Source organism: Xiphophorus maculatus, chromosome 11 (assembly GCF_002775205.1).
Source record: "Xiphophorus maculatus strain JP 163 A chromosome 11, X_maculatus-5.0-male, whole genome shotgun sequence".
NCBI classification, from domain to species: Eukaryota; Metazoa; Chordata; class Actinopteri; order Cyprinodontiformes; family Poeciliidae; genus Xiphophorus; species Xiphophorus maculatus.
Genome location: NC_036453.1, coordinates 16379624 through 16402919, shown reverse-complemented (window position 1 = coordinate 16402919; position 23296 = coordinate 16379624). Strand labels below are relative to the sequence as shown.

The 23296-nt window shown below is 43.5% G+C and overlaps 1 protein-coding gene across 1 annotated transcript; it reads right to left on the bottom strand.

Moving 5' to 3' along the window:
• Positions 1 to 16919: 16919 nt before the first annotated feature.
• msantd2 (Myb/SANT DNA binding domain containing 2) lies at positions 16920 to 22925 on the bottom strand. The gene is made up of 4 exons (XM_005803560.3): positions 22462 to 22925; positions 21732 to 21987; positions 21568 to 21631; positions 16920 to 20582 (listed from the first exon to the last, which is right to left on the bottom strand). Exons 1-4 carry the CDS (start codon positions 22891 to 22893, stop codon positions 19685 to 19687), a joined length of 1650 nt encoding a protein of 549 aa, XP_005803617.1. The 5' UTR covers positions 22894 to 22925; the 3' UTR covers positions 16920 to 19684.
• Between the last annotated feature and the right edge of the window lie 371 nt (positions 22926 to 23296).

Sequence of the window (23296 nt, the reverse complement as noted above, 5' to 3'; positions counted from 1 at the left end):
AACCACAAGAGAACAGAGCAGCCAAAGGACGCGCTCAAGGAAGCAGGGCCGTGCAGAGACCAGTGGAGGGGCAGGGGCTCAAAGTTAATAAAAGGGCACATTGAACAAGATCTTAAAACACCATTCAACAACATAGCAACAACCCATAATAAATAAAGAATTTAATTGGATCCTACTGTATCATTGCCATCACGTGGGGACAATACAAGGCAAAGTCTATATTTTCCCCAACAGTTATAAAGTTTCTGTTTCCGCTGCTGACAGTCCTGGAGATCTGAGCTGATCTGAGACTGTAGCTGTTAAACAGACCAGAGGAGAGAAGGTCAAAGGTTATGAAGTTATGAAATAAGCAAATTTGCTGCCATTTTACTAATTAAGCTCTAATAATATCTATTTAACCTCTAGAACAACCTGGCTGCAGACTGATTTATGGATCAAAAGCTCAAAGGGGTTAACTCTATATAATAGTTTGATGTTAAACTTCTAGATCTAGAATTATAAGACTGAGATATCAAGGCAAAGAAAACTCAGTAGCTGCTGGTAGGGGCCATTCAGGGGCCTCCAGACACTCAGGGGCCCCTAGAAATGGTTTAATTGTAACACAGACCATGTAGATCTAAACCTGTAGCATCATTTATGGAGAAAGACAATGTTATTAAATTTTATTTAATGCATTCAGCTGAGAAAAAAAAACTACATTTAGGATTTAATTAGGACGTTTACTTTGTAAAAGTTTAAAGAATCATCTTGATAGTTTGATTGTTGTGTTACCATGGCAACAATATGGTGTAACCTTTGTGTTTTAATTGGGTTTGCTCACAAATGTATCACAGCAAATAACCAATAATCAGTGATTGATTTTAAACTGGGCCAATAAACCTGGTCTCCTTATCACAGATTCACCTGATCAATATTTAAACATGTCAGTGATGCTGAGGTTCTTAGTAGGAAGAGTTTCAGGGGCCGGGGGAGGGTTCTGTCTAAGGCCCCATATTATCTTGGGCCGGCCCTGCATGAGCAGCCGCTGCGATGCACATCTCTGGAATCTACCTGGAATCCACCTGGAATCTACCTGGAATCTACCTGGAATCCACCTGGAATCCCCCAGGTGGCCGCTATGCCAATCCGCTGATGCTTTGGGGACATTTTGATTCATTTAATTGTGGCATGTTTGCTTTATGCTGCGGTTCTAGTTATTGCTACAATATTTTCTCTGATGTTTCTGAATCTTCCTTTAACACTTGAGGTTCTGCAATAACTTCTATTTACAGCCGCGAACCTCCAGCCCAGATCCTGTCAGCAGCGGCTTTAACCCGCCTGGTAGAAACGTTGAGGAGAAGCAGAGCGAACAGAGAGCAGGAGGTACCAGGTGGTACCAGGTGGTACTGGGCAGGCACATGCAGAGAGAGGGGGGTGGGGGGTGCGAAGGGGACTTGGGCCCCTACCCCTTTTATCCTTGATGCCCCTAGTGCCCTTTTTGAGTTTTTTTTTATTTTATTTTATTGTTTTTGTATGTCAGAAGGCTGGCTGCCCTCAGTCTAATAATTACTCTCAGTTTCTGCCTCCATGTTGTTCAGACACCGGGTCCATGGTGAGGAGGAGGGGCAGATCTGCGCCCTCTAACTCTCAAATTATGGGCAGGAATATTTTTCATACAGTGGTTTGTGAATAAAAACGTAGGTCTGGTGTTGATGTTGGAGACATATTATTGTAATAGAGCTTTAATGTAAATTTAATTTTGGTTTTTGCTTTTTCAACCAACTAGAAACAGAAGTCCCCTCTTGGCAGGATAGGACATGCGTCGCCTGTTGGTAGGGTGTGTGTGTGTGTGTGTTTTCTGCTGCTTTGTTGATCATATTTTTAATAAAGTTGAGGTAGAAATAAATAAAATGCCTAATGAGTTTATTTCCTTTAAAGAATCGATTCAAACATTTGGTTGTAAATTTTTAATGAAAAATAATTTTGGTGATAAAACAAACTGCAAACAGAAACACATGGATGGATATTTAATCTATTTAACATTTATTGGTTGAACGTTAAATTGTAATGTCAATAATTTTATTGGACTAGAATCCAGAATCATCTAAATGACAAAATCACATGAAATATTCAACATTTTTCTGCAGCTGCGATGATTTAAAAACATTTTTCAAACATCTGGGACAGAAATTTGGTTTTACTGTGGAGTTTTTCTCATTCAGGGTCAGAATTTTACACACAGATGAGTAAAAAGTCAGACATGATGAAACGTTGACATGTGGAAATCATCTTTAAAGGGAAGAAGAAGAAACCGTGATGAGGTCAGAGGTCGTGTACAGATGGTGCCTCATCCCTGCAGCAGAACCCTCTGGTACCTGCAGAGGTTCTGTTGGTTTCTAATCACATTTCTTCTCAGACCCGGCGGCCTAAACAAAGCAGAATGTATGAATAAACCATTTTTCTTGGGACGTAACGATCTCTGCAACACTTTCAGATTAAATCCTATCTTCCGACTAAAACGGATCACAACCAGCTGGTTCTGAGGCTCATGGCGAAGCGTCAAGCAGGATGTTCTCAGACTGACACGGAGTAACAATAAGACGTAGAAGTGGACTTCCTTTGGTCTCCGTCATTTATTTATTTATTTACTTTTATTTAACTTTATTTAAACGAAGTAAGCACAAACAAGTAAGGCAAATACAACAGTGCAACTCTGTAGACGGCATAGTAGAGGCAGATTTTGAAATGGAAATACAAAGTAATGTTGATAAGAAAAAAAATTAATTAATATTAATGAAACAATAACTAAAATAGCAACAAGGGGATTCATATGTTAGGATTGATATACATCGGTGGGCAATTCCATTAATATTTCAGTCAGGTATTCATATGATTCAATACATTTCAGAGATTTCAAATAAACAAAAAAATGTTACAGCAGTGATACTTATTTTAAGGAAACAATCCTTTTAAAGTTTGTAATTTATTAATTTTATCAGTGTTTTATTGGATCTGTTCTTATTGTTTTGGTTTGGTGATGTTGTTCATAAGAGAAGACGACTCTTATGTCTCTGTATTGTAATAAATATTAGTGTCTTTATAAAATAAAAATCAGGAGGGTTAGGGTGAGAACTGTCCATATAGCACCGTGGAAGAAATGTTTGAAGGCTTGTGCATAAATCAAGATGTATTTGAATCAGAATTTAAACGATTTAGTAGGAATGGTGTTGAAAAGGCAAATTAAAGAAATCTGGATTAATCCATATAGTAGACCGCTGTTAAAAGCTTGGAATGCAAATATTGATATCCAATATTGTGTTGATGCATATGCATGTTGTGTTTATATTGTATCTTACATGTCAAAAATTTAACATGAAATTGGTTTTCTTCTAGGAAATGGACAAAAAGAGAAGCAGCCAAAGAAGGAAATGTTTGTGCTAAAGAAGCTTTAAAGAGATTTGATAGAGTCTATTTGCATAACCATGATGTTTGTGCTCAGGAAGCAGTGTATAGACTCACCAACATGCATTTAAAGGAGTTTTCTCGGAGCGTTATTTTTATTCCAACTGGTGATAATATTGTGAAAATTAGTTTTCCCATTTCTGTTTTGAGACAAAAGCTACATCACAGGGTCTTACCCCAAAAGACATGTGGATGACTGGTATAGTTGACCGCTATAAGAATAGGCCGAATGATAATGTGTTTAATAATAGGTGCCTGGTTAAGTTGGCTTCAGATTATAGCGTTTTGACAAAAAATGAGAAATGTAGAAATGCAATAAAGTTGAATAATGACTTTGGTTTTATTGCAAAAAGAATTTGGACAAAACCAGCAGCTGTTCGATATGCGCGTTTCTCTGAAACAAAAGAGCCAGAAAAGTTTTACCAAAGCATAATGCAGTTATTTCTACCTTATCGCTTTGATAGTGAACTTAAGCCTTCAAGTTGTGCAACCTTTGGTGAGTTTTACAGAACTGGTTTGTTTGGATTTGTTGATGGAACAAAACATTCAGTAAAGTCTGTTGTAGATTTAAGTAGGAGTGATTTTGAGTTGGAATCTGTGGACAATGTTACTGGTGATGTAATGCTGGAAGACGATGGGCTGAATGGTGTTCTGAGGTTGAACTGGAACGCTTGGAGTGTGTGGTATTACAAAAAGGAAGACAAATAGAAAACAGTGATCAGGAACAAATCCCTGATTTAAGTCTGCAGTGTAAAGACGTTTCATTATTTGAGAAAAATAAATTAGAAGAACTGAAAGCGTTGCATTGATTAAATCTTTGAATTAAAAACAGTTCTCTGTTTTTGTTTTTAATTAAATCACGCAGTATTGTTTAGCCAAGCTTAATGGAATAAATCCTTAACCACTGCACATTTTTATTACAGGTGGTGCTGGCACAGGAAAAAATCATTTAATCAGGGCAATTGAATATGAATCAAAACGTTTCTTGTCGACTGTGAGTCGATAGTTGCTTATCAGAAGTGTTGTTTTAGGTTAAGGAGCACATATTGTGTAAAAATGTGATGGCTGATATCTGACATCCGGGAGATGAGTTATTGTCACTTCCTGTTTAGTAGTGAAAGATTAGCAAGAACTTCCTGTAGGGTTTGATAGACATGATGTGTTGTTATGAAGAGTTAGATGGTCCCATTTGATCATACACACAGTGAAGAAGTAGGGATCAAACAATAATTTCAGTATTTTCTGAGAGACTTCATCATCATGTCATTTATGTCACTTATATATGAATCAAAGTGTAAAAGTAAGAAATCCAGCAGAAAAAACAGGTGACTTCCTGTTGGAAGTGGGAGGGGCAGAGGTTATGTCATCAGTTAACCATGTGAATGTGATGAGGGCTGGTCTATAATGAGACATAGAAAGTCTGATGCAGCTCTGACTTTGTATGTGGAAGTTATTGCACCTTGATGTTTTATGGCAAATAGTCAGACTTTGACACTAAGCCACGCCCACATGAAAAATCCTGTGATAACTGTTTGACCTTCAGTGCCTCAAGGTTATGCTGAGTGATTCTGAAGTCCGTATCTCAAAAGCTGTAGGACGAGTTCGATCAGATGAGACGTCTATAAAAAAGAGGAAATGGCGGCTTTGATCCAAAATGACCGTCTTCCTGTTGAGTTTGGACCATGGCTCCAAGAGACGTTTTTGTAGGTCCTGACCAGATACACATGTGTACCAAGTTTCATACGTCTGGGTTGAATCATGGCTTGGAGCTGATGTTTTAAAAGCTTCTAGGGGGCGCTGTAGATAAATTAGGCCACGCCCACCAAGGATTCTTATGGATTCCTGTCTGGGGCTGGATAAGGATCCATCCCAGTAAGTTTGGTGCAACTCAGCTCAAAACTGTGGAATTTAGAGCCAAACATAAGGCAGCGGCGTGACCTGTCACTTCGCTGCGTCGCCATGGCCACGCCCTCCATTGAAAACTCTTAGCACTTTAAAGCAAGTGAGCCCAATTGTTATCTGTCATCCAACACAAAATCATCTTGATTAGGTCAAGAGAGCCAGAGATAGCGCTTTCCAAGAAAAAAAACGCACTTCCTGTTCTGAGAGGGCGGGGCTTAGATGACGTAAGACTATGACGCTATAGGATCATCAGGCATCCAACCAGGATCACTCTTGCCAAGTTTGGTGCAGCTCAGTCGAAACATGTGGAATCTAGAGCCAAACATGGCAATGGTGTTACAGGTCACTTCGCCACGCCGCCACGCCCACCTACTCCATCGAAACCAGTCAGGGTTGGAATACACAACCACTTATACCACAGCAGGTACGGAAAACCACAAACGCAAAAATTCAATCATGTAGAAATCTACTGTTAATCTCTTCATGTTAAATAAAAAATATTACTTAATATTTAAGTATTTAGTCATTATTTCAGCTTGACTCATTCAGAACTGTTCTGATCGTTTCCATAGCAACGATCAGAAGCAAGACATTGCCCCAGAAGTCCAGTGAGCTCACTGATGAGGTCATAGATGACATCATGTACATCACAATAGATCAAAGAAGTTCTAAAGATTTAATGTGTTGCGCTCCAACATTGAGCCCACAGAGTTTTCAGAGAGACCAGGAACAACGGCAGCCAAGATGAAGATCCGCGATCGCCTTAGAGCGTTTAGGGAAAAACTTATTTTCCACCCAAAGGCGATCGTGGAGAGGGAGGACCCACTAAGCCCCATAAAGATCACGAAGAACATGAGACGCCTTGAACGAGACTTCAGACCTGTGGCACACCTTTCTAAAAACCTGTCTGCTTTGTCCAGCTGGCACTCTGTGTACATGACAGCCTGTTTTTTCTGTCTGTACATGTGCACAGTGTGGTTTAGCTGGACATTTTCCTCCATCGTGCTCCTCGGGATTCTTCAACTTTCCATAAATTATTTAATTACCAAAGGCTGGAGGATCCCGGGGAGCATCATACCCGACATGTGTGAGCCAGGGGAACATCTGAAAGGCACAAATGTCTTACAGATGGTTCACTTGGCTTTCAATTCTGCTCAGAAAACCCAGGAGCTTTTTGGAAACATGGCCGACACGCTTGAGAAGATCAAAAATCTGTGCATTTGGGTCCGGCCAGAGCTCACAGTAAAGATCTACGTGGGACTCTGGCTGGTTTTGATCTTCTCATGCGTGTTGCCATGCCAGCTGCTGGGTTTTATCCTAGGTGTTTCTGTAGGGATCAAGATTTTCATCATTGACTTTATCTTTGAAAGGTTCCCGAAGCTGCGGCAGCGGTTTAACACCCCCTACAACTTCTGGGCTAGTTTACCCACTGACCTGCAGCTGAGGGAGCCCAGAAACACCTGGTGGAGCAGATGGATTGCCACGGCAAGGGCCCGATGGAGCACGGCCCGAAGGAGCATTTCTAATGCTCTTCTCGGTGCCAGAGAGAGGCGTTTTCTCCCTCAACGCTCTCGATTCATTGGGACCTTCCAAAAGTGGCGATGTCGGGTTAGGAGAAGGTAGCGGACAAAAGTGTGTCCCAGGTCTGTCTGGACGACGGCAGCAACTAGTTTTGGAAAGGCGTTTCAACGGCAAGGAAGAACCGGCGGATGTCTGTGGGAAAAGGTAAGAAATGAAGTCACACCTGACGTTACAGTTTCTCCAGCCCCTCCTCTTCAACATGATCAAGGATCTTTTGGAGAGGAGCTAAAAATAACAAATTCGGAAGATAAAAAAATCCCAGAATAGATCATCATTGACCATTTGAGGCTGGAGAAATCTGACTGGGACTGAACACTTATCCTGATGTGTTCAGTTAAATGAAATTATGGGATTAAAAAGTAAAAAGATTTGACAGGTTTCCTGTTTGCAGGTTTCTCTCCGGGTGCTCCGGCTTCCTGCCACAGTCTGAAATTGAGACTGTTTAGTTAATTGGTTTCTAAATTATGCTTAGGTGTGACTTCTTTTCTTTTCTTTGAATAAGACATTTGCCTGGGTCTGAATTCCTGCCTGGGTTCTTCTGTCTTTATGGGGTTTGCATTTTCTCCAAGTGCATTAGTGGGTTCTCTCCGGCTTCATCCCAGAGTCCAACAAAATGACTGTTGGTTTATTTGGCTTGTCTAGTTGACCTTTGCCCCCTCTCTTCAAAAAGTAGTTTCCTGTTTGCAGGTTTCTCTCCGGGTACTCCGGCTTCCTGCCACAGTCTAAAATCACGACGTTAGTTAATTGGTCTCTGTATTCTGCCAAGGTGTGATTAAAACATTTCTTTTATTTTCTAAAATGTGGATTGCCACAGCAAGATGGCTGCCCCTTGCTGTGGTAATCCATCTGCTCAGGAAGGTGTTTCTGGGCTCCCTAAGCTGCAGGTCGGTGGGTAAATTAGCCCAGAAAGTATAGGGGGTGTCAAACCGCTGCCGCAGCTTCAGGAACCCAGCCTTGGCTCTTCTGTCTTCATGGGGACTGAATGTTCTCCAAGTGGGGCCAAAACTATCCATCCATCCAGCAAGGGGGCAACGTTGGTGGTGCAGGAGGCGAATCCCTGAAGGCCGGTCCGGCGGACAATGTCGGCGCAGGGGCCGGACCACCTGGAGGCGACGAGGGAGCTCTGGGACCACCTGGAGGCGTCGAGGGAGCCCTGGGACCACCTGGAGGAGACGAGGGAGCCCTGGGACCACCTGGAGGCGACGAGGGAGCCCTGGGACCACCTGGAGGCGACGAGGGAGCCCTGGGACCACCTGGAGGCGACGAGGGAGCCCTGGGACCACCTGGAGGCGACGAGGGAGCCCTGGGACCACCTGGAGGCGTCGAGGGAGCCCTGGGACCACCTGGAGGCGACGAGGGAGCCCTGGGACCACCTGGAGGCGACGAGGGAGCCCTGGGACCACCTGGAGGCGACGAGGGAGCCCTGGGACCACCTGGAGGCGTCGAGGGAGCCCTGGGACCACCTGGAGGCGACGAGGGAGCCCTGGGACCACCTGGAGGCGACGAGGGAGCCCTGGGACCACCTGGAGGCGACGAGGGAGCCCTGGGACCACCTGGAGGCGTCGAGGGAGCCCTGGGACCACCTGGAGGCGTCGATGGAGCCCTGGGACCACCTGGAGGCGACGAGGGAGCCCTGGGACCACCTGGAGGCGTCGATGGAGCCCTGGGACCACCTGGAGGCGACGAGGGAGCACCAGGAGGCGGAAAGTCGGAGGGCCTTCCATTGAGGAAGCTGAGCCTGGGGACTCTGGGTTGGGCTCGTCAATCTCTGGGGACGAGGTCGCCGAGGTGCTTAAGAAGCTCCTCGGTGGCAGGGCCCCGGGGGTGGATGAGATTCGCCCGGAGTTCCTTAAGGCTCTGAATGTTGTAGGGTTTGTTGGCTGACGCAACTCTGCAATATTGCATGGACATTGGGGGCAGGTCCCCTGGATTGGCAGATTGGGGTGGTGGTCCCCCTGTTCAAAAAGGGGGACCGGAGGGTGTGCTCCAATTACAGGAGTGTCACACTCTTAAACCTCCCTGGCAAGGTCTATTCAGGGGTCTTGGAGAGGAGGTTCTATCGGATAGTTGAACCTCGGATTCAGGAAGAACAATTTGGTTTTCGTCCTGGTCGTGGAACACTGGACCAGCCAAGGTGTTGAGGGGATCCTTTTTGGTGGCCTTAGGATCACGTCTCTGCTTTTTGTGGATGATGTGGTTCTATTGGCTTCATCATGTCGTGATCTGCAGCTCTCGCTGAAGCGGTTTGCAGCCGAGTGTGAAGCGGCCGGGATGAAGATCAGTGCCTCCAAATCCGAGTCCATGGTCTTCAGCCAGAAAAGGGTAGAGTGCCTTCTCTGGGTCAGGGGTGGAGGGGTGGGAGTAGGAGGTGTCCTGCCCCAAGTGGAGGAGTTCAAGTATCTCGAGATCTTGTTCACGATTGAGGGAGAAGAAGGGAGCTGGAGATCGACAAGCGGATTGGCGCAGCGTCTGCCGTCAAGCGGGCGCTGTACCGGTCTGTCGTGGTGAAGAGAGAGCTGAGTGAAAAAGCGAAGCTCTCGATTTACCGGTCGATCTACGTTCCCACCCTCATCTATGGTCATGAGCTTTGGGTCATGACCGATAGAACGAGATCACAGATACAAGCGGCCGAAATGGGTTTTCTCCGTAGGTTGTCTGGGCTCTCCCTTAGAGATAGGGTGAGAAGCTCAGTCATCCGGGAGGGACTCAGAGTAGAGCCGCTGCTCCTTCACATCGAGAGGAGCCAGTTGAGGTGGCTTGGGCATCTGGTCAGGATGCCTCCTGGACGCCTCCCTGGTGAGGTGTTCCGGGCACGTTCCACCAGGAGGAGGCCCCGGGGAAGACCCAGGACACGCTGGAGGGACTATGTCTCTCGGCTGGCCTGGGAACGCCTCGGGATTCCCCTGGAGGAACTGGAACAAGTGGCTGGGGAGAGGGAAGTCTGGTCCTCCCTTTTTAAGATCCTACCTCCAACCCAACCCACCAACCATCCATCCATCCATCCATCCATCCCAGCATCCATGCATGGATGCTGGGATAATACCCAGTATTATCCATGCATGGATAATACTGCAATCTTTAAACCCACCCCCATTTTGATTATGTTAAATCAAAGTTTGGATGGATGGATGGATGGATGGATGGATGGATGGATGGATGGATGGATGGATGGATGGATGGATGGATGGATGGATGGATGGATGGATGGATGGATGGATGGATGGATGGATGGATGGATGGATGGATGGATGGATGGATGGATGGATGGATGGATGGATGGATGGATGGATGGATGGATGGATGGATGGAGTAAAAATATTGTAGCGATAGTAAAAATAGGTAGTAAATACATAAAGATATTTATCATTTTTAATCTGTTCTTGAGGTTCAAAATGTTTTTCTATTCTTTTATCTTCACAATTTCATGGAACGTCTATAGAAATGTGATTATAAATGCTAACATTAGCATTAGCTGCTACATGTTTAGCATTGAGGCTGTTTTAGGCTAGCATAGCTTTCTGACAGGCTAACTGCTTTTAGCACAACTTGAACACACTGGTCTGTCCCAGCATCCAATCAGATCGTGGCGCCGCAGGCCCAGGCAGAGCAGCCTGCGCCCCTCCTCACTCCTCCTCTTCCTCACTTCCTCACTCACACATTTATCAGATTTTCTCATTTAATCTGGTGATAAAATAATTTAAACCGGAAGAATCAAATTCACATTTTTTATCATTGATTATTATTGTTATTATTATTATTATTATTATTATTACTAGTATTGTTTGTTTTGATCGGAGCATTTCTCCACCAGGTGGCTTCAGAATAATTAATCATTTAGATTTTTTTGCATTTTTTTATCTGACATATTAATAAAAATCTGGATGTTTTCAGGTTTATTCCAGTCAGGTGATTTACCTGCTGGGTAAACAGAAACAAAATCCTGACCTGCCTGCTGGGACGAGTTTAATGTTCACTACAGTCCAATCATGTTAGAATAAATGTTTTTATTAACCATAAATTTGTTGATTTATTACTCAATTGATTGATTGATTGTAAATCAGGATTTTCTGTCTGACTGATGGATGTCTCATCATTTTGGTGTTTCAATGTTGGTGGTTCTGTTGCTCCGGGTCTCAGCTGAACGATCCGGTTCTGGTTCTCGTCAGAACCAGAAGCTATTTACTTTTTCTGATGCTCCTGGTTCTGATTCTGGTTAGAGGCCGGATGTGTGAGTTATTTTCCTGTTGGTTCTCAGATGAAGCTTTTAAAGTGAAATTAATGCGACTTTTTAACATGAATGTAATTTCTATTTTCTGTTTAATAAAGTATTAAAGATTCTTTTAGTTTCTCTCTTCGGTTTTTTATTTTATGTCTGAAGTGAATCCGATCCTCTAATCGGGTCGATGTGAGGAAATGTTGCAGGTTTGATCTGGTTCCTCTCCTGGACTCTTGACCTCTGACCTCACCTGGTCTGTCCAGAGTTTCTCCGTCTGTCCTCATGCTCTCTCTCTGTCTCCGTCAAACACCTGCAGGCGTACTGCAGCGAGTCATCTGAACAGTTTCACTCTTGTCCCCTAAATCATTGTTCGCCCTGTCACAAACTAAAAGACAAACCTCAGAGTTATGATCTCCTGCTGCAGTCGCTGGTCTCTTCTGTGTTGCTGTCAACTTGGTTTTCTGTTTTTATGCACGTCTGTTAAATCGGAGGAATCCGGACGTTCCTCGCAGGGAGCCGTGATAAAAGTTGCTAACAGGCTTTAATTCCTCATTCTTTGTCTCGTACAGGAAACGCTGGAATGTGGTCTGATTCCTTGACTTTTTCCGATTTTTGTTGGTACATTTTCATTGATCAGGATTTGTGTGAATAATAGGTTTTTGGACTGAGAATAGAAGGTTTATAGGTTTCTTTTTTAACCTCCGACCCCTTCAGCGCAGAAGACATTCATCTTATATCTGACCATGATGTTCAGAACCTCCACAGAATCAGTTTTACAGCAGCTCCACCAGCTGTTTGCTAATTGCTGCTGGCTAGTCTGAAGGAGCTGAGTGGGGGAGTCGCAGGCGGAGTGCTGCTCTGTGAGGCAGAAACTGGGAAGCTGCAGCTCTGAGGAGGAGCTGCGCCCTGTAGGCAGGGCTGGGTCCACTCAGGTGTTTTAACAGCTGAGTGGTTGCCATGGAGATTAAAGGATTTCTCAAACATGAAGGAATCAAAGCGACACTGCAGATTTGTTGACGGCGTGTTTTGAGTGTAAAGTTGGGGTGTTCTTGTTAATAAATTCTCAGACTTAGTTGGTTCTGGTCATTCCTTGTTAAGGACTTTCTGTCATCCACCTCCATTCTTCTTACTCTCTCTTCCAAAAACGCTCCAACACGCCACATTAGTTCTGCTGCAGCTGGTGTAACACTTTCCATGCCCCAGTTTTTGTTACTCCAACTACAGAAGCCACAGTCCTTCTGGCTGCCAGGCCACTGTCAGCTGCTTTGGGGGTCCGCGAGGACATCCCACCCCGAAAGCCGACCTTTAGGCCACAGCTTCTGCAGTGGAGGTCCTGAATACGGGACATTCTGATTCCATGTCTCAACTTTCCTCGCAGCATTACAGAGATCATCCTGGAGTCAAACAGTTTCCTCCACCACTCATCCCCAGCTCCCTTCCACAACCTGTTCAGGTTTACCAGGTCAGTCAGCGCCACCAGGTGGTGATCAGTTGTCATCTCTGCCAACATGTAGTGCCACAGACTTGATGATGCAATTAAAAGATTGATCCTTGACCTTTAGCCCAAGATACGTGGCGCCAAGAACACTTGTGAGCCACCTTGTGCTTGAACGTGGTATTTATTGAACTTTTGTGTCTCGCAAATATGAATAACACCTACAGAATCCTCTCTTCGACTTAAGGAGATCATTTTTTAAAATCACCACCTTCAAATTAGCGTTTGCCATGGCAGGCCCCACTGGAGCCCTCAAGATCTTTTGTTACCGTCTACCATGTCACGGTGCTGATTAATAACTGGTATCAGCTGCAGAGAGCCAAAGGTTGGGGAGCTTGTTCAGGATTCCCCCAGAGTTTTATAAGCAAGGCAAGCCGCCAGTCTCTACTTGTCCCCATGGCTAAGCTAAGTGTTGTTTGCTTATTTTAAATAGTTTTTCTTTTAGACATAATTAAAAGTGACAGCAGAGATGGTTAGATGCATAGTCAATGCACTGTTGGTGCAGATTGCATGTTCCACCTTTCACTCTATTTGGAAGGAGTTCTTGCAGAGCAGGTTCACCTGTACCTACCTCCATAAATGTGATCCCTCTATGAAGTCTTTTTGATAATGTAACTAAGCAAAGTAGTGACCCAGCTCTGGTGAAAAGTGGGCTGGTTTAAACAAAAATCATCAAATCCTACTTTAATAGATTGCAAAACAATTTTTAAATTGTAAACTATTTCATTTCAGTCTATTTTTTTCTTTCATTTTAAAGTGTATAATGATTAAAAAATATATAGAAAAATATAAAGTTTAATTGATTTACACTACATTTATTTGTGATGAAGTAAATTGAATGTTTGCTCAACTTTATTGACACTGAAGAAAATTTAGGTGCAAAAATAAATAACACAGGAATATAAACATTGGCAGAGCTAGCCATAGTTACCCGTACTTCTGTTGATTTGCAACTTGTTAAATCAATTATTATGCTGCAGAGGATTCCAGCATTCACATATATTTTTACAGTGAAGACAATATATTTTAAAATAAATGCTAAAAGGTCATATAACCACTTTGCAGTAATGAGAAAATGTTTGTGCCATGTCAACCAAAAAAGCTAAATCTACTACAGATGCTGACATGCTTTGACCCAAACTGGTCACTGAAAAGAAGAAGAATTTGCTTGTACAGAAATTCTAGACAGGCATATTTACATGCTACTCATCTAGTTTAAATGCCATGTCACAAGCTTTTTAAACTCTAAGCCTATTTTCCAAAACCTCACAACTAAATCCTGATCCTCTCCTCTCATCTCTCCTTGAAAAATGTTCAGTTCCTGTTCTGCCATGTGTGAAGGGGTTTAGGCTTAAAAGCAAAGCAAACAGACTGGACTCAGCTTGACGTGAATTCCCAAGGTGAGCTCACCACCCTGATAGAAAAATATGGACTGACCTGTGCTCGGCCAAGTGGTCAGTCCTCCTTTTTTCATTTTCTGGGGTTACTCTGTTGCCTCAGCAACAATGCTGAGGCTAACACAGGTGGACTGCTCATTTATGCGAGGTCAACAAGGGTTATACTGTGATTAAATCCAAAGTAGCAGAGTCCGGTTCATGTGGGAATGAGATTCGGTTGTATTGTTGCCAACAGCCTCTGTGCTTCTTTCTAAATTGGAAGTTTTCAAGCAGAAGCCAGAGAAACATGCCTGTTGATTTGAGGAGGCATTTTTCAACTAGAGATGCAACATTAATATATATAACAGTCCCGATATTGAAAAAAATTCTAGATCGGGTATCGGTGACGATGTGCCCGATCAGATCCATTCAGGCTAGTTCTATGCTTTGTGCTCTGAGCAACGTCAGGCTCTATTATGTATTTTACATTATATTTGGAATTTCTAGTTGCACTTTCTGAACCATCTGGAAGAAGATTTGTTGAAGTTTATTTTTCCATGTTTGACCAAGGTAGTCAACCTGTTGTTCTTGTCAGCTTCAATTTCTTTATTATTTGCTTTACATTGGCCGTTGTACTCCAATTGCATGGACTGAGCAAATTACAGATAGTTTTGTTGTTTTTACATGTTTTATCAAGCTTGTGAAGCTATTGGTGTAATTAAGAGCCGAAAGATACAGAGTTATCAAATAAATTTGTTATTAAGTACATTTAAGTCTGTTTAAAAAAAAAAATTAATGTTTTGAATTAGTTCAGTACTGTTTTTCTGTATCGGATCGAATACGAAACTTCAGATATCTGTATCGGTATCGGAAGTAAAAAAAAAGAATGGTTCTGTGCATTCTTAGTTTCAACAGGACCTGATAATGGAATAAACATACAAATGGAATAACAAATTTCAGACTCAGAACCACTGTAGGCCTCAGAAAGATGGTCTGCAAAAGAAACAGAGGAACAACATCATGGAGTTCCAATTTTTTGACTAAACTACTACAATCTACATAGCTTGGAATGAGGGCCAGCACTTTATGGGACTCCAAGCAGGATTTTATTTGGGTACCTCCAGCTAAGCTCACAAAATGTGAGTAAAATTTTGTGAGTCAGAATAAAATAACTTTCTAATTATGCTTGCACTTTTACTCTAAGGGCAGCAGGTGGGTTTTAAGTATTGTAAAGTTTCTTCTTACTGTGATTCTAAAAGCACTGAATCGGCAAATGGCTGAGCAGCTGAGATTTTCAAGGTTCCAGGATTTTACTTTTGTTCTTCATTCCTTTAGAATAGAATAGAATAGAATAGAATAGAATAGAATAGAATAGAATAGAATAGAATAGAATAGAATAGAATAGAATAGAATAGAATGTACTTTATTGACCCCAAGGGGAAATTGCTTATTTGTTGAAAGCTATTTCATCTTAGGTGATAAATACAAAGTTTGTAAAATATATATTTACCTAAGAGTGAATAATAAAGAGAGAATAGTTCAAAATGACTAGATATAAACAAATAAATGAATAAATAATGAAGCAATCACATGCCATATGTATTAATCAATAAATAACCTATAAATGAGTGCAGAAAATAATTGAATCAATTAGCACAGACTTGGGCGTTGTAAAGCCTGATGGCAACAGGCAGAAATGACTTTCTGTGGCGCTCTGTGGTGCACTTTGGCCAAATGAGTCTCTGGCTGAAGGCGCTCCTGTATACGGCAGCACGTCATGGAGTGGATGAGACTCGTTGTTAGTTATTTACTTTAGTTATTTTATTTACTTTAGTTATTTTGTAAGTGTTTAATGGCAAACACACAGGGTGTCATCAGTTTAATGAGTGGGTAGTGATTCTACGACAGACACACCTGATACTGTCCCATAAGGTTTTCTATTCTGGCCAGTAGAGGGAAACCTTTTGGACTGGATTCACCATTAACATTCAGTCTTGATGTTGCACGTTCTCACCAGTTCCTACAACATCAGACTACTGCAGGGAACCATTTGCAGGTTCTGTTGGGCTTTTATATTGCTGTTGAACAGTCTGGGCCAAGCAACTTCTGCAACAGCTACACAGGGCCATCTCCTGGCCAAAAGGCGGAATTACAGCTTGAGTCTTACCTTTCCATCAAAGTGAATTTGTTAACAATTTTGAAAACCATGTCATTTTCCTTCAGATAAATAGTCATACACTACTTTGTGTAACACAAAGTTTCAGTGAAACACGGTTAAGCGTGTAGTGGTGTTGTGACTAACATGGGAGCCTCCTCTCATGTTGTCACAACGTAGTCCTCTCACCACTGCAGACAGGGAGCCCTCTGTATTCACAGCCTTTTGTTGAGAAGCTATCAGTCAACTGATCCCAGTTCAGATTCTTGAATGCTCTGGTTCACATTTTAGGTCACACATCAGATTCATCTGGAGCCTTGTTAAGTAACTGAGGCTGCTGCAATAAGCAATTGATCACATGATAAAAATGGACTTGATCATTTCCATTCTGATGAATATTTTTTGAAGAGTAATTCTGTCTAGAGATTTCATCATTAATTTTCTTTACAGTTTCGGTTTTGTGTGCGTGTTTATTGCCCCCCCACCCCCCGTTTTATTTGTTGTTTTGGATTGTTGAGTTTCATTTTGGATATTTAAAACATCTTCCAGTTCCAGTGTCCAACTTTAGTTTCGTAAAGAACAATTATTATTCTTTGAGAAGGTGAAGTTGCACCAATTATGCCACTGTCAGTACATTACTTGCAAATATCCCCAAAACAAAAATTCTGTTAATCGCAATAACATATCGTCCAGCAAAATTTATCGTGACAAGCTAATAAATCACACACCGGTTACTTTTAGTATGTGGCTAACCACAGAGAGTTCCCCATTTATTGTTCTTCAAACATGTAAACAGACAACATGGTGACTTAGAAACAAGCACATACAGTACATGGCATTAAATCAATGAGGTAAAAATATCATTTTTTTTATATCTTTGATGTCCCAAACAAATAAATTTCACAAAAGCTGGAATGCTCAAGAACACCGATGTTCTCAAATATATATTATATAAGCTATATGGTATTTCACATTACATAGATTCATATGGACACGCCACGTTTTGTTGTGTGCCGCAGTCGCTTCCTGGCACATTCATTGCACGTAACCTGCAGATCCTCTTCAAGGGTCCAGCTTTATTATGGGCCCTGAATGAGCCGCAGCGCTGTCGGGCCGGCTTCTGAACACAGCAAACGTTTCCTGTTGTCTGCATTTGAAATGTTACATCGTTACATCACCAACCAGCCAGCGGCTGCAGCAAGAGATGCTCCAAACCACTGGCAGGTATTTCCAAACCAGAACCAGAACCGGGTTTTTTTTTATTTTTTTATGATGGGTCTGAGTTGCTGCAAACTAAACTGTGAACAAATCCCAGCAGGTTCATGTGCATCAGAGCAACAAGAAACGATGCAGGAGAGGATTTAGCGGTTTCCGAACAGATGTGACCCAACAGCGCCTCCACGTGGGCAGGCTTTGTTTTGGATTTAAATGCTCTTTTTAATTTTTGCCCACTTCTTCAAGAGATCAATCTGAACTGTTTGAGCAAGTTTAACCATTTAGTGTCTGCATTATATGGTTCCAGTATGTTAATCTACTATAAAGTCAATACAATCTCAGGATTTTACAATTTTATCTATCAGATTACTAATATTCTAAATAGATAAAATAATTTAGAAAATGTTTTTATTCCTGGTGAATGCGCTCATGTTTAATTGGTTTATTAGGAATGTTGGAAACATCTCAACCAGCTTCATCCACAGTCGCAAGTCGCCGCTGCACAGTTTTGGTCATTTTGGGTTTTAATACACAGAGTGCACCGATTGCATTTTCTGGCCGAGCTACGATATTTAAAATGCCTGACCCGCCAATTCGGGCAATTCTTTTGCATGAAATCACTAAATATAGGTAAGTTTTTTTTTTGTGCACTTCTATTTAATACTCCCTTCAACAACTTATATAAATTTTTAATGGTTGATTTGGGGTCTAATGTACAAAAACTGTGGGGAGGGATGCAAAACTCAATCAATAGATCTATGGGTGCACCGATAGATCCTCCCTGATTTCCTTTCATTTTGGGAGATCAGGGATTGGCTGATGCTTCTATGTGAAACTGATCTTATCTAAAAGTCTAAAACTCAACTACTGTCCTCTGTTGCTCTGACGTGTACGTTCGCAGTTAACAACAGTGACCCCATTGTTGCCAACTCAGATACCTTCTTGCCATGTTTTAGACAAAAAATATTGGCTTTGGCCTAAAAACCAATAAAAAGTCTTATCGAACAGGTGCGACTTTTTAAGAGATTGGTGATCGGCCAGAAAACTGCAATGAGTGCACTCCTAAATGGCTCTATTGTGAAACACAAAACATCTAATTAAATGAATTTAAATGTGACATTTAACCGTTTTATTGTTATTTACCTCCTTAATTTATTATCATAACAGGAAACTGATTTACAATAGCTTAGTAGATGGGAATGAAATGGTTTGTCTACAGATTCAGAATTGGGCTCTAAACTGGTAAACGGGTGAACTGATCATTATGTGATTCAGACGTTTGCAGAAGACGATTCCAGGCTGCATAACGATCCGCCAGAGACACTTCATGAGGAAGTTGTTTCTGGTCGGGTGTAAAACTGTTTTATTTTTGTTTTTTTTTATTATTATTAATATTATTATTTATTCTCTCTCAGGGAACCGATTGGTTACTGGGATCCTGGCCTGTAACAAGTTATCAGCTATCGTCGTAAACGTTGAAGATCTTAATCTGAGCTGGACGTTGTCTCGAAAAACAGTGAATCCTGCTTCCTCGTCCGGGCCTACAGTCGGCTCGGTAGACGCCGGCTCACGCCATCCGGTTCTGTAGTTTGTGTGGAAGCATCTCTTGCTTGCTAAACCCGCCACATGTGCAAAACATAAGGCATGACTTCGCCTCTACCCATAGATGCTCTGTGGACTCAAACCAACGGTCCAAGTGAAGGCAGTTTCTGAATACATCCAGCTGTGGTCCCTCACTGCTTGGTTTGCTACGTCTTAATGAGGTAGACAGATGCATACTGCAGCGCAACGCCCACCCACAGACACACACACACACACACATGCGCGCGCACACACAGATACCGACCTCCAGCCCTACTCTCCCTGATCAGACATGTCACATAAAGCCTAACAAGCAGCTGGAGAATCTTAGTGCACAATATTCAATAATAAGCGCTGTTGTCAGTGCTGCAGATCATACTGAGGCAGAAACTGTTGTTCATTTAGAAACTCTGTCAGCTTGAACACTTGAACTCTGATGAAACTCTGCATCGAAACTGAAGGACTTAGTATTCTGAATAACTTGGTGAGCTTATTATGGTGGGCAGCTTTTAACTGGTGATGCGTACGTAAATACATCCCTCAGCGACAAATGAACGTTACATGTCAACGCTTGTTTCCATGACAGCCAGAGACAAAAAAAAAAAAAAAAAAATCTTTTCTTTACTTTTTTCTTTTAAGCTGCTTAACCAGAAGAGCATCCCGCAGCATGATGCTGCCTCCACCAGAGCTGCAGAGTCATCTGTAAACCGACGGGGTGGTGGTTACGATGTTTCCTTGTTGTTGAACCTTAAGGAATAACCGACGGCCGTTTCCAGGCATTCCACCAGGGAGCCCGCCGAGAGGAAGTCCAGCTCCACCTCGATGAATTTCACGTAAACGGCGCAGCGCTGCTGCGAGTCTCCGCCATGCTGATCCGTCCTGGCGCCGGCGCCGGCGCTGTTCTCCTGCAGGAAGCGGGTCACGCCGGACGGCTCCCCATAGACGCAGTGCTTCCCGGGTCCCTGAAAGTGCTGGGAGAGGCACTGCTGGATGGTCCTGTCCTCGGCGACGCCCAGGTAGCAGTAAGTGACGGCGGGCCCAGTCCTGACGTCGCGCTCCGACCCGTTCTCCGCCTCCCGCCGGGGCGAGCTACTGTCGTCGTCCTCCTCGTCGTTGGCCGGAGGAGGCGGCGTGCAAGCGGCGTCGCAGGCCGGCAGGGCCTCGCAGCCGATGGCGTACAGGCCGTGCGTCTTGGGGACGAAACCGGGCAGGAGGTAGTGGGACGAGCCTTTGCTGCTCGCCAGCAGCGGCCGCGACACGGGGATCCAGTCCACCTCCATGTGGAGCTCCAGGCAGCGCGCCTCGCTGATGGTGATGTCCAGGAACTTGTAGTAGACGTTCTTCCAGTTCATCTTCTGGACCTTGGTCATGATGACCCGGCCCTCCGGCTTCTCCGGGTTGAAGTACTCCCGGAGCCGCTTGCCCAGCGGCACCTGCGAGCTGATCTCGGCGTAGTGGTAGCGTACGTCGTCGCGCCAGCGCGTGTTGTAGCCCACGCCAAAGATGGCCAGCTTGTTGGACAGGTGCAGCCGGGAGAACTCGGTCCACGTCTGGAAATGCTCCCAGTTCAGCTGCACCGACTCCAGGATGCGGATCACCGTCTGCATCGCCTCCCTTTTCCTGCACACAGTCACAGAACCAGCAGCAACCGCCTGATTTAGGAATATGTGATTACAATGAGAGGAAATTGCACACGGCTAAACTTTATTACCCAATTAGGGCATTTACTTTGGGGGTACTGCAGTAAAGACGGGCTGAATATAAACATTCTGAAATTTTTTTATTTTTATTTTATTTGAGAAATATTTAGAAAAATTTCTTATTTATTCTCTTCAGGTGTGTGCTCCTCTTTCACTTAAAATTAGAGGGTGCACCCACTGCAGTTTTCCAGCCAATCACCGATCTTATAAAAACCCTGACCCGTTGATTCTGATTTTGGCTGATTTTTTTTTGTCTAAAATGTTGCTCAATATCAGGGCTGCACCGAAATGAAACTTTGTGCCAATATCCAGTATTAATAACGCTTTTATGACGCTGCTGACTTTACCACTGCTTCTCTGCTGTAGGTTAAGAAACTGCCAATATCGGCCCATGCCGATGTTACTGCAGCTACGTCATGCATTCCTACTAAATATAACGACAAAGCAGCTGAGTTGGCAACAGCGAGGTGAATATTGTTAATCACGCGCGTACAGACGTGACTCGGTGGGCGGATCTGTCTGTTCGGAGGCAGATAAGATTGGCTTCACATCTAAGCTGCCGATCTTCCAAAATGACAGAAATCAGTTGCGCTTCGTCAGTACATAGAAATTTGAGGTCACATCATGACAAATTGTGAAAAAGTTCAAAATATCTTCGTATTTTCAAGAGGCGCGAACACTTTTGGAACACTGTAGTTTTGCCCATGAGCAGATTTAAAAAATGGTAAGAAAACGTAAGTGCTGCTACTGAGAGTGCACAGTTATGAACACTGAACCTGGAGAAGTTTGGTTGAAGAATCCAGTAAAATTTTAAAACCCAGATTCTCAGAGTGAGGAGATATAACAGCAATTTACTACAGTCATGTAAAAACAAGCTTTATTTGAAAAAGCAAAACAAAACTTACTGGGTTAATTCATACAATTCTGCTTGAATCTGTAGAGCTCTGCTTTTAGGCACCTGTAGTTCTTCTAAACCAGAGGAAAAAACATGGCATACAAAAATAATGGATTAATTTCATCCATCCAATTTTGTCACAATTACTTTTTCATAAATTGAAACGGATCTCACCGGTGTCCATGTCTCCCTCCTGGAAGGCCGAGTCCAGCACCTGGTTGCACCAGTCCTCCTGCGAGAAGTCCTCCAGCGTGCTGCCGTCAGACTCCATCTCCTGGTACAACCCGCTGCTGTTGATCAGCACCGGGGCACAGCTCTGAGAGTCCCAGCCTCCCTGACCGAACACCTTCTCCAGCTGCTCCAAGGTGTAGCTGCTCTTTCTCTTCCCGATCCCATGCTCCTTCACACGGCTGTAGCAGCGCCTAAGTGTCTGTTTGGGACGGAGGAACAGCGAGGATTTTAGTTTTCAAAGGACACATGGCTCACCCAGCTGACTGACCTATGCAGCTGTAGCATCTTAATTCTACTACCTAAATGAATGAACAGGTGAATGAAGGCATAAAATAGTAAGTATATTCTTTGTAACAAAGCTTGGACCAAAATTATAGAAAAACTCACTATTTAGCAAACATTATGCACTTATAGAGCGTCTGACGTTGCTCTGATGGCTCATCTGGGCCTAAATACCTAAAGAGTTATTTATATAATATGTAAGATAAAGCAACACTTTATATTTCCCAGTTCATGATCCATTACCAGAAATAAGAACAGGTTTTAAGGAGGTGTTCTGTGATGAAAGATGTCTCCAGTGTGACACGGCTCTAAGCAGTCAGCGGACCCAGTTTGGTGTCATGGTAACAGGTTGGAGTCGTGACAGTGACATCTTGCTGTCATGGTTCCTTACCTTCATCCTCTCCCTGCACTGGGACGGGGTTCTCTCGTACCCCAGGTCCGACAGCGCTCTGGACACTCGCTCGTACATGGCAGGACCGGGCGGCTTCCCGGAGAACACGGTGCCCGCGACCTCCAGCTGCTGCATCCGCGCCTCCGTGAGCCTCTCGTTGCCCCACACCGCGATGAGGGCGTTCGTCTCGGACGGCGTCCATGACATCCCCCGGCAGGCGGTGAAGCTGTTGGAGGAGGATGAGGCCGCCGTCCGGCCCGCGGTTCCAGAACCCACGTTCAGAGGCGAGAAGCGGTTCGGTGTCGAAGGATTGGAGTGGTATTGGATGCTGTCGCTCAAATCCTCGGACTCGGGAGATGGCACCTCGGTTTTCGGTATCTTTAATGGTGTCGCTATCTCCGGAGAGGGCTCCGCGTTACTGGACGCCGCCATGTTGCTTCTGTTGCTAAGGGGAGGGGGCGGGAAGAAGATGTTACGTTAGAGGGGCTCGGAGAAAATGATGAGGATGTGAACAAGGACACATTGTCGGTCAAAATCTTCATATTCTGAAAATTATTAATTTAAAACCTACATTCAATAGGGGATTTCAAAAGATTTCAATAAAACACCCAGTTGAAACCAGATATTTAAAGTGCATAAAAAGACACAAATAATGCTTCTCATGGTCTGACATTTAAATCATATAAAAAGGGCCGGCCCGAGGCATAAGCAAACTAAGCAGCCGCTTAGGGCCCCAATGTCACTAAGGGCCCCCTCAGTGGAGCTGATTTTTTTTTTTTTTTAGTAATAATTTCTATGTCATTATAATATCAAAAACACACAATTTCACTATGAA

Excerpts from the sequence above, each read along its gene's own strand:
- msantd2 (XM_005803560.3), bottom strand. The coding sequence starts at position 22,893 with ATGGCGGCGTCCAGTAACGCGGAGCCCTCTCCGGAGATAGCGACACCA. Across the intron at positions 21,988-22,461 it reads AGTGCAGGGAGAGGATGAAG|ACACTTAGGCGCTGCTACAG; the intron begins GTAAGGAACCAT and ends CGTCCCAAACAG. Across the intron at positions 21,632-21,731 it reads GGAGGGAGACATGGACACCG|AAGAACTACAGGTGCCTAAA; the intron begins GTGAGATCCGTT and ends CCTCTGGTTTAG.